Genomic DNA, 11,301 nt, shown 5'->3' on the forward strand with positions numbered 1-11,301 from the left:
TTTTGACTTGCAAGAGCAACACTGCCATCTGGTGGCTTTTATTCTGTATTGCAACTCCCTTTACACTGATATAACTCACTGCTGTGTAGCAGTTTAATTAGAGGTGGAAAGTTAGCTTCAAATCAAAAGGCTTTTTTTCACAAACTTAATTTTGTGTCTTAAAGTAAACATACACACATTTGCCTGTAAATTTGGCACAGACAGCAGTAATAATTTAACAAAGGCCTCAATAGTTTGTTAGGTTTAGGTTCATTTATGGTGAAATGCTCAGACCATGGACTGTGTATAAAAATGAAGCCCTATTGAAAGCAAAACATCTTGATTGCCCCCTGGTGGGCGGCTGCGGTATAGGCCATTTACTCCATGTTAGTGGATGGAACATGGGCAAAACTAAAAAAACAATCAAAGTGCTTGTAAAATAAATTTTCCTCAAAGATTCTGTCATTTTAGGGAGTTCTTATCACACTAATCTATGATCAACTGTTTATTATTCTGAAAAGTTAGGCTTAAATTAGTTTTTTGATGACCTCGGTACCGCAGATCCACCATCCTCTGCCATATTCAGGATATTCTGGCTTCATGTATGTACAGCGGGAGGAAGTTCATCTTTATATACAGTCTAAGGCTCAGACATTTTGTACAAAGTATTATAGGCATTATCAGTCTTTTAATTTAGCTGTAAGATACACAAACTATCCAGTAGTTGATATAATCAGTGCTGGCTATGTTGGGGCTTGAAGCAGTCCCAGCCAGGCTTAGGTGTATATGTGTGCTCAGGAAGAATGAAGTCTTTAAGTCTGTCTGGTAATGGCAGGGCTTTGACTTTGTCTTCCAGGGGCCAAGGCTGCAGGTGGCTCCTGATGAATGCCCTACAAAGGCATCGCAGAGCAGGAGGGCTTGCTTGATGCTCTACTACGCGGCTGTGCAGCTCTGCCAGAGCCTGAGCATAGGGGTGAGGGCCGGGCACGGGGAGCTCCACGCTGAGACGCAAATCCAGCTCGGGGTCACCTACCCTCGCTAAGTCGAGCAACACCTCGGCTTGCTCCAGCAGCTCAGAGGCGTGGCTTTGATCAGAGCACTGCTGCAGGGCTGTCTGGAGCCGCTGGAAGAGAAGGTTGAAACCTGACCAACAGGAGTCGCCGTGATAGGTGCAAACCAAAGAGGCTCCGCTCTGGATTAAGAGCACAGCCAGAGGGAAGAGCAGGTCAAAATGCTCCAGGCTCGTCTGCGTCAGGGACGGCTCGCCATCCTCGTTCAGACAGAGGCTGGGGTCCACGCCGTGCGTCAGCAGTAGTTTTGTGGCCTTCAGGCAGAAGCTACCGATCTTAGCTGCGTCCTCCACACTGGCATCAAGAGCCTCCTTAATCAGAAACACCAGCGAGGACTCCACTGTTTCACAGTCTACAGTTGCAGCACTGACGTCAGCACCTGCAGTGAAGAAAGCATCACTTAGAACTACATGTGAACAAATCTGAAACAGTTAGCTACTGGTTTTCTTTTTTAGGTCCTTTGTGAAGCCAACAAAACTACATTTTGAGTAATGTTTCTTTTGAAAATATATGGTTAACATTGACTGTACCTCCTGATGCAAAGTTAAATACAAGTTGGGGAGTTCATCATTATGTTAATATATTATTATATATAATAATTTTCTTTTTTTTCCTCCCGTCCCTGCAGTGACGTTTGTCTCCATCCATAAATAAATGCATATCATTACACAGAACACAAGGGGACATACTCCATAAACGGAATTATGGAAACAAAACAACTGTGTGGAAACCAGACATCAACCTCTAAAAACACTAGATGCTACATTTCCCACAATGCAGCTTTATAGCATCTCTCATTACACTCACTCTGGCTGATAAATACATACATTTCAACTTCAAAATCTAAGTTTGTAATGAAGGCTTTCCATGACAAGATAGCCCCGATGACATCATTATTTCATCATCAGGGTTATTTTATCATAGTAGACAAACCTTTTCCAGAGCCACAGAAGACATTATACTAATGTTTGCACAGGTTTTTAGCTTTACTCTGCATAAGAACAAATACAATATAACAATGTACTGTCAACCATCAGTAGATAGCTATTATTCCAATCTGTACTCATTGACTTTCTTAAATTAACATACTGAGATTATTAAAACAAAACAAATAAATTATCAACAGATGACTTACTTACTCATCTTTTTGTCAAATGCTTGGAGAATATCTACCACTGGGGTCTGATATTATTGACTAAACAAAAAAAGATACTCATGTGTATGATGAACTGTTTTTATGTGGGTTCACTGGTAAATACTAAACTGGTAAATACTTGAATAAATACCTCATGCCTTGTTAGACTCAGAATCATCTTCGCTATGAGTAAAGTTGTTCCTGGCTGTTTACTCTGGATCATTTGTCTGACTGGCTGATTCTACCAACATGATGCGTTAGATGAATTTGATATTAGAAGATAGATAAAACTTGCTTATAGATTATTTCTCCTTTATCACTTTATTAGCATTGGAAATACACTATTGCCTATTAAGCTATTGAATGGGACTCAATTGGTTCTGGATTCTGTCTTAACTTGGTCTCAACTGCCTTCAGACCTGGTCTTGAACGTAACTTGGACTTATTAAGTTGGTCTTAACCACGGCCATGCCGTGAAGCAAAGTCTACATGACGGACCCCCTGTAGTCATAAGGCGTGTTTCCACTGAGTACTTTCTGAGTACTTTTTGGAAAGTGGCTGAGTGTTTTGGCTACCCCCACTAGTTAGTTCCCCTTGGCCTCTGTTTCCATACAGGTACTTGTGTAGCGGCTAACCAACAGAGTTCAAATGTGACAACAGACCTACGCAGCAAGCAGTGTCGCCAACTTGTTGTTATACTTAGCGACTATTCAGACGCCTCAAGCGACTCTTTTTCAAAAAGCGACTAGCGACAAATCTAGTGACTTTTTCTGGTGTTATTGGAGACTTCTGGGGACTCGTTACTCTTAACGAGCAGCAGGTCGCATCCCAAACACACACAAGCGGCCCAGTCCTCCCGCAGCAGTCTCTCTTAGTTGAGATATAGCAGGAGATGTTTACCCCTCAACGTCCAATTTGCACAAGTCTGCAAATGAATCATGCATGCGCGAAATCGCCACTCAGTAGCGGCTCAGAAAGTACCTACCCGAGGCAGGTAGTTTCTGAGCTGCTAACCGGTGAAGTTCAGCCGATTGTTTCTCCCAAGCCACACCCATAGCAGCTCACTAGAGGGAAAAGTACCTAATTGAAACGTGCCTATACTATACATAAAAAGTATGTGTATACTTAGGAGATTGATTAAACCATGATACTGCAAAGATGTAAAAGACAAACTTTGGGTCCTCGACATCCAGCAGTTAAAAATCTTGTCAGTCAGTAGCTTCATACCTGGATCACAGGATTGGTTCTGCTTCATTTTCACTTGTAACAATATGTGCATATTTTAGCCTGACTACCACTGACAGTTACTTTGATCTCAAAATGCATACAGGTAGGCAAGTATGCACACCAACACAACGATCCTGTTTGAGAGGGTATTTGAATGACCAAAGGTGGACAAGAAAGATAAAGGGTTAAGGGTGTTTTACAGTCAGTACCTCTCTGGAGCAGGAGCTCGATGTTCTCTATGTTGTGCACAGTGATTCCATCGCTGCTCGCAAAGGCATGGAGCAAAGGTGTTTTTCCTTTGGAGACGAAACCAAAGCAGTCAGTTTTCAAAATTAACATACGAGTGACAGAATCATTGTTTGAATTAAGCTGAGCAATGCAAATTTACCATTCTTGTCCTTCGCATTCACGTCAGCACCCAGGTCCAGCAGGGTGAGCAGGCAGGGGAGCCTCTCCGACTCCTCACTGGCAAGATCCAAAGGGCTGCTCTCATGGATCTACCAAGTAACATTTAGATTATTTACATTAAATGCTAACAAAACAAAGGGAATATTGAGAGAACAAAAGAGGTCGTAAATCTAACAGCTGTCTCACCCTGTCTCTCTTTTCAACGTCTGCTCCGTGACCGACCAGCAGCCTCACCATGTTTGGCCTGTTCCTCAAAACTGCCATATGTAGTGGATTGTAGTACGACACTGGGTCTGGAGAGGGGAGACACATATTACACAGAACATAATAAACAGTCTTAACGCATAGATTAAATAGAAATCAGACAGATGAAGATTTCTGACTACACTACTACATTTCCTTTAAAGCAACTATAAGAAGTTTTTAACCCTCCTCTTATGTTGCGGGTCAAATTGTCCCATTTCAAAGTTTCAAAAATAAAAAAATAAAAAAATAGTTAAAAGTATTTGTTCATAAAAAGCAAAAACTTAAAACAAAAAATATGTAATGTAACGTAAAACTATTGTATTTTATATGTAGGTCTTTCCAATGCACATAAAAAAAGTTTTAACGTGCATTTTTTATGAAAAACAAGTGAATTATCCTTATTGAACCATGATCTGTGAGAGGTAAAAAACGCAATTGCACTAATTATTGATTGAAATGGTTAGTAATGGAGTTATTAATGAAACATAAACAATGTTTATTGGGATCTTTTAGTTTCTGACACTTTTGGATAATTAAACATGCCCTGGGTAATTGCTGTTCCTGAAAAAATGAACATAACAGGAGGGTTAACTGATGATGAATCAGTCTTTATTAAACATATTTATGCCTCCTCTATATGACCTATCTAAGCAAATGAGACCATCAGTGAGAAGACTAGCTGTTTCTATATAGTTATTCTTAATGCCAGTCCCAAGGTCTGATTCTGTGCAAAATCAGAAAAAATGGAAACTGGAAGAGTCTCGTTCATATTTTCTCTGGCAAAGTTTGGCAGTGTGCAATTAGCCAGTTAAAAGTAAGCAGGAGGAGATTTTTTTGTAGAGAATTTTATTTTTGATATTAGGACAGTGATAAAGTAAGGGCAAAAACACAAGTCAGCCATTCAACAGAGAATTGTGGAATTTATGAAGGATTCAAAACTCATCCTGAATTGCCTCTAGACAGATATGAAATATTATCATATTTATTTATGAAATACATTGGGAGAAGTGGTTTTACATCAATATATGGATTTAAATTTGTGGTTCAAACAAAGTGTACTTTCTTCCACAATTGTCATATTACAGTTAATTAATTAACAATTAATCTTAGCCACAAATAGATGCATTATGTCATCACTTTGTAAACAGCTGTGTATAATGAAGAAAAATACTAATGAAGTAAGTTATTTTTTCCCCCACTTGCTTCCAAAACAAACGCACACACTAGCCAGATCAGAACCTTTACAAAATAGCTACCGCTGCATATGTTTGGAGGGATTTATTTAAATGCTGTCTCTGTATTTTCCTGTGTTTTATATATTTACCAAGTGCTTCAAATGCAGCATATGTGTTGACAAAGTGGCATGTGTGTTTTCACTGACAAATTCTCTTTTATGTATACACTATAATCAATGTCCAGATTATTAAGTGCCAATTACATGACAAGAAACTATCCTAACTATATATGCTCTTGCTTCAGTCTGTCACATAGCTGGCACAAGCTATTCTTAAACATGAAGACATAAGATGACAAACACTTGAAAAGAATAAAGAAACTTGAACAATTTTGCATGCCATGTGGGGGAATTTGTCAGTGTTAACTTTCTGGAAAAGAGGCATTCAAGAAATGTAAAAGATGAATGAAACAGCCTCTGCCAGGATTCCCTAATTATGTCCCTGGGGAAAGACATTTCCACTTCCACCAGAGGTCACCACAGCAGAGTGTGGCTGAGCCCTGGCAGGTTTCATCAGACATGCTGCACTTTTCACTGCAATTTGCTAAAGGGAGACTTATTCTCTCAAGAGTATATGGACGACAATTTGCTCAATTTACAATATGCAGCTCCTTGTGTAAAAAGTAAAAATGGCAGGTCCACTCATGTTTTGAAGTACAATCTGTCATTGAATGTTCTTTATGAATTCACAGGACAATTTTGGGCACATAGCAGAGACTCGAAATCTCCCATTAAAAGCGAAGCAATATGGAAGCTGATGTAGAAGGAGAGTCCCTGGCCAAACTCAGCAAAAACATATTTCCCTCTGGAGAGACTTGTTACAGCTTTAAAGTCTTTACATTTGAACTCACCTGCTAAGTGTGATTGGCCCTCAACTTGTTAAATAAAAGTATATTAACAGAAATGATATGCCTGATTAAACACTTATTTTGCCAGGAGTACAAAACAGGATTTTAGTTTTAAATAATTTAATATTAAAAATAATCATTTACAAAACAAGCCCTTGTAGAACTCTATGTAAATGCACTGTACACCAATCATTACATAACAGTTTGTGTATTTATCCTTCGGCTGTATCCTTTTTCAATGACAGTTCAAATATTAAGCAACATCTTATAATATGATTTTATTTAGAACTAAAGAAATTAATAATGTAAATGAATAATAATTTGCCCTCAATTTGAGTCATAGTCAGGGTCACACTGACTGAACAGGATTACATTGTGAACTAGAAAATTTCCTCTGGGGGAAATTTTGAAAGGGCCACGGGGGCTACTGCCGGTGTGTGTACACTATGATGAGATTCTTCAGAGATTTCAAACAATTAATACTAGTAATGTTATGATACTATATAATATACAAGGAGCACACCTACAACAAACATTCCTCTTCAAGTATTTATTTATACAGCAACCTATGCCCTTTAACCTCAAAATGTGTGTGTGTGTGTGAAACATTTGTATCTGGAGGAGTGTGCGCGCTTACGCGCGTGCGTGTGTGTGTGTGTGTGTGTGTGTGTGTGTGTGTGTGTGTGTGTGTGTGTGTGTGTGTGTGTGTGTGCGTGCGTATATCTTTAACTGTTATTACATTAAATGACCAGTGTGTGTGTGCGTGCGCATATCTTTAACTGTTATTACATTAAATGACCAGTGTGTGTGTGTGTGTGCGTGCATGTATCTTTAACTGTTATTACATTAAATGACCAGTGTGTGTGTGCGTGCGTGTATCTTTAACTGTTATTACATTAAATGACCAGTGTGTGTGTGTGTGCGTGTGTGTATCTTTAACTGTTATTACATTAAATGACCAGTGTGTGTGTGTGTGCGTGTATCTTTAACTGATATTACATTAAATGACCAGTGTGTGTGCGTGCGTGTATCTTTAACTGTTATTACATTAAATGACCAGTGTGTGTGTGTGTGCGTGCGTGAATCTGTAACTGTAATCACATCAAAGCATCAAAGCGTTGGGGTCGACCAATCAGAGCAGAGCAATCAACGGAATTAACAGCTGTGGAATCTTCTGGCAGAGTGAAAGCAGCCAGAGGTGGGCAGAGTGAAATTTCTGGCCTCGAACAGAAAGCAATTTTGGCAAAACCATAATACCTATCATTGATCCGACTTCCCTTTGAGCGTCCTGAGTTCTTCCTGAACCTCTACATATGTTTTTTTTTTTTTAAGAAAAATGAAAAAATAGCTTTGTTAGAGCGATCTAAAAAAAACAGTTAAATCTCACTTTTTCCGAAATCTTCCTGCGTTTTTAATATGGGACCCAATGAGGCTGTTGGTGGTTTTGGTGGGGCATCTTTGCGTCGTACGCCCAAACTATAACTCTGACAGCTTTACCAGAGGATTGTGAGTGAGAAGACAAATTTTCCTACATTTCTATGTATAAATTAGTTCTGGAGAGTGGAATTTGCGGCCTGGAGTGCAGTTTTCAAATTTATTTTTTGACAGTTTTACCTCTCCCTCTACACTCTGAGCGATGACATCACACACTCTGACACGAACATTCTGTGCAATACACACCCATTTTAATCTCAGAATTTCTCCAAAAATGATCATGGTCATTGAACAGGGATTGATAAAAAACTATATGACCTATCGAAATGCAAATTAATACACCAATACACAAGACTTGTGTCTACTGTTTAAAGTTTAAATGGAGTCTCTAGGTGAAATTATGCCGGAGAAGTAGACGTCTGAAAATCTTCAATTAATGTTCTTTTTTGCTCATTTTCTTTCGGCCGTCCCATTCATTTCAATGCAAAATTTTGGACAGTCTTCGCGACTTACGTCGCGAAAAATTCGTATTCCATAGAGAAAAGTAATAGCACACCGATCCCGATCAAACCGCACGTTTTGATATATAATTTGTCAAATAATTTGACAAATAGCGCTAGTAGCGGGACGAAATTGCGTCCGCAAGAGGAATAACAAGAAATCCACAGTATAACAGTAGTGCTCGGGGCTTTGCTATAACAGTAGTGCTCGGGGCTTTGCTCGGGGCAACTGGTCCCAGCAGCTATTGCTGTATGGGACCAGTGCTCGGTGCGATTGCCCCGAGGCCCTAATTACAGCAAATCTCTTGAGGAAAACATTTAAAAAAGGTTATTTATGACAGTTTAAAGGGGCTTCACACATTCAGAACATCCATTTCATCCCATTCTGTAATTTCCCAGCTTGGGATAAATAAAGTATATCTATCTATCTATCTATCTATCTATCTATCTATCTATCTATCTATCTATCATTATACAGCAGCAAACCACTATTTGCTATGTAAAGATATGGTGAATTAATGGTGTCCTGACCAGAGAATGAAGTCACGCTCCCTCCAAGCATTTTGTAATCTTAGCTTGTCTGTTCTTTGTTTTAATAGGCGGGCTGGCCAGGTGTGCATGTGAGTCAGGAAGGGCTGCCCAGTGCGGTAAAAAGTGATGCAAAGTGCTGCTGACCAAAGCGTCTGTATGCGAGTTAAGAATGACAACGAGAGCCATGTGGAGGCATTCCTAACTGAGACTAGATATGCTCTGAATGTTGTTTACGACACCTTTACAAATGAGGCCATCTTCAAAGTCACAATACCATTTGAGCTGATTTTACCTTAAGTGATGGGCCGTGAAACTAAATGTTATATGATCATGGGAACATTTTGAGCAGAAATTCATTGCTTCACATATTCATTAGACTTATTTAACATATGATGTGTACTCAATTATTGCTGTAATTCAAGTCCTTCTTTTTCCTTTTTGGCCGCTCCAAGTAACAGTAGAACATACTAGTCCTGTTATGTCTATTTATGTTTACCTAAATTGAGACTAATGAAAAAATGTTTTTTTGATGACGTCATAGATTTTAAAATTGCTTTTCTTGGCTTGATTAAAAATACATAAATACAAAACCTCCATGGATCAAAAATTCATTATAGATCTCTCTTTTAGAATGGTGTTGATGGGGAAAATGTTCTTTGGGCAGAAGGGGATTTTTTTTGCTGCAATACTGTGAGTGGCTACTGGAAAAAATTGGGAGCCGGCACGGTCAGTGTCACATTTTTGTGCCATGGTGCACAACATATCTTCTGTACAAAATTATGTGCACCATTGCATGTAGAATTACATGCTAAATCTAAATTGTATGCACACTACCACTCATACGCACGTATGCATGTAAAAATTATATTAAAAGTTTGTACAATTATTTAAAGCTCATTCACAAATGATTTCTCACCTTCAAAGTTTAGATCAGCTCCATAGCGTAGTAGGATTTCAGCTGCGAGCACCAGTCCCCGCTCTGCCACCTTAAACAGAGCATAGCTGATGCCTTCCAAAAACACTTCTGACTGGGACTCCCGCACCAGAAGCTCCTCTAGAGAGCCACAAACACCAGAATCATCCTCAGGGCTTTTTACTCTGGACAAAGAAGTGGAAATTAACACTGGTATAGTCAAACTGTATGAAATATAAAAGAGACAAAGAAGAATCAAATGCATTCTGTGCTTACAGCAGTTATGACTATAGCTGGAGTACTGATACAGCCATTTTAACATGAGCTATTCCAGTTGGATCAGAAATAAGGAATAAGTTATAACATAGTGGAATTTAAATCTGTACACAACTAAGTCATCGATGAATAACATGGATTTAACATGTACCTGTCCTCGTGACTCCCGCTGCCTCCCTCCAGTCCAACAACACACATGACGGCGTCCACCAGCGGCTGGTACTCATATATGATCCTACGAAACCCATGGAGGAAAGGCATGGCTCCTCACTATCGTAAGTCAATACCTAAAAAAACAAATCTACAAGAGAATACAAGTCAAATTAAGGGTTTCGCTTAAGATCAACACGTCGAGGTTAGCTGTAATTTTAAATTAGGTGTCACTCTAACTTGCTATTGGAGACACTTCTAATGAATGAATATTTGTCATTTCTCATGAAAAAGTTCGACTTTCGTATTATTACTATTGCTTTTTGTTGTATTTGTTATTATTATTTAACGTTAGTTAATGTTTAATTTGGCTGCCTAATGTACGACTTTAGGTTCTCAGAATAAAGTAATATTGTAGCCGAAGCTAGCTAACTTAGCAAGCAAATGTTGAAGCGTTACCGTCAACGCTAGCATTGAGGGCTTAATTTGTGACTCATTTAACTGCTTAATTATGAACAAAACTATTTGAGTGTAATTACTTAAACAATGTAAGTTCTTAAAACTCACTTACACACTCACGCCAGTTGTTTTCCTTCAAAACAGGAAGCTTCCCGCCCACACATATCAGTCCAACGGTGTTTTCATTCCCCTGTAAAACATTAGAGGGTAACGAAGGTTCCTCTTTACGCTCTGTAACGATAACCCTAAGCCTTGAACAATGGCTAAACTTTCTCCACTAAACAAGATCCAGTTTACAACTTAAAAAGAAACACAAATTAATGAGCAACCAAACAAGCATTTAAGACATCACTCCAGTTTAATAAACAGTTATATAGATATAGAATAGGAAGCTATATTTTTGGGATTTTTCGTCTTCTGTTTAACAGTAGTTTCTCATTGTACTTTCAACACACCTTATTGTCAGTAATTGTGTTCAGAAATGGTAAACTATGAACATATGAAAATAATTTACTCAGTACTACTAGTTGCTGTCGTGGTTTATGTGTCCTAAAATGATGGTGCTCACCTGTGGGGCTTACAGCAATATGACACATAAAATATTCAACAGCATTTGGCACAAGGCACAATATTGGTACTGAGACATACTGTCAGCTAAACCATTAAAATTGTGGTGATAAGCTTGGATAATTACAAAGGTTTAATCAGGAAACAGCACAGGCTTAAAAAACATTCCCTTTAAAACAGACTTCTCAGTTGCAAACTGTGAACATATGTCAGACAAAACATTTGTCCCATGTTAGTAATTAAGCAAGTCAATCAGCAAGTTTTATTATTTCAATCAGGTTTTCTGTAGAAAATAATGGGTTGAATTGCTTTAGATTTCAAGTA

At 38.7% G+C, this 11,301-nt stretch overlaps 1 protein-coding gene across 1 annotated transcript; it reads right to left on the bottom strand.

The window, feature by feature from the left end:
* Nucleotides 1–613: 613 nt before the first annotated feature.
* Nucleotides 614–10,600, bottom strand: asb6 (ankyrin repeat and SOCS box containing 6). The gene is made up of 7 exons (XM_059338199.1): nt 10,523–10,600; nt 9,953–10,102; nt 9,529–9,710; nt 4,006–4,112; nt 3,800–3,908; nt 3,621–3,707; nt 614–1,428 (listed from the first exon to the last, which is right to left on the bottom strand). Exons 2-7 carry the CDS (start codon nt 10,060–10,062, stop codon nt 713–715), a joined length of 1,311 nt encoding a protein of 436 aa, XP_059194182.1. The 5' UTR covers nt 10,063–10,102; nt 10,523–10,600; the 3' UTR covers nt 614–712.
* Nucleotides 10,601–11,301: the final 701 nt, after the last annotated feature.

Source organism: Centropristis striata, chromosome 7 (genome assembly GCF_030273125.1).
Source record: "Centropristis striata isolate RG_2023a ecotype Rhode Island chromosome 7, C.striata_1.0, whole genome shotgun sequence".
NCBI classification, from domain to species: domain Eukaryota; kingdom Metazoa; phylum Chordata; class Actinopteri; order Perciformes; family Serranidae; genus Centropristis; species Centropristis striata.

What these genes read in the sequence shown, in the direction of transcription:
- asb6 (XM_059338199.1), bottom strand. Translation starts at nt 10,062, where the DNA reads ATGCCTTTCCTCCATGGGTTTCGTAGGATCATATATGAGTACCAGCCG. An exon ending in AGCTGATCTAAACTTTGAAG is followed by an intron (nt 4,113 to 9,528) that starts GTGAGAAATCAT and finishes TCCCCTCTCCAG; the next exon opens with ACCCAGTGTCGTACTACAAT. An exon ending in CGAGCTCCTGCTCCAGAGAG is followed by an intron (nt 1,429 to 3,620) that starts GTACTGACTGTA and finishes TCTTCACTGCAG; the next exon opens with GTGCTGACGTCAGTGCTGCA.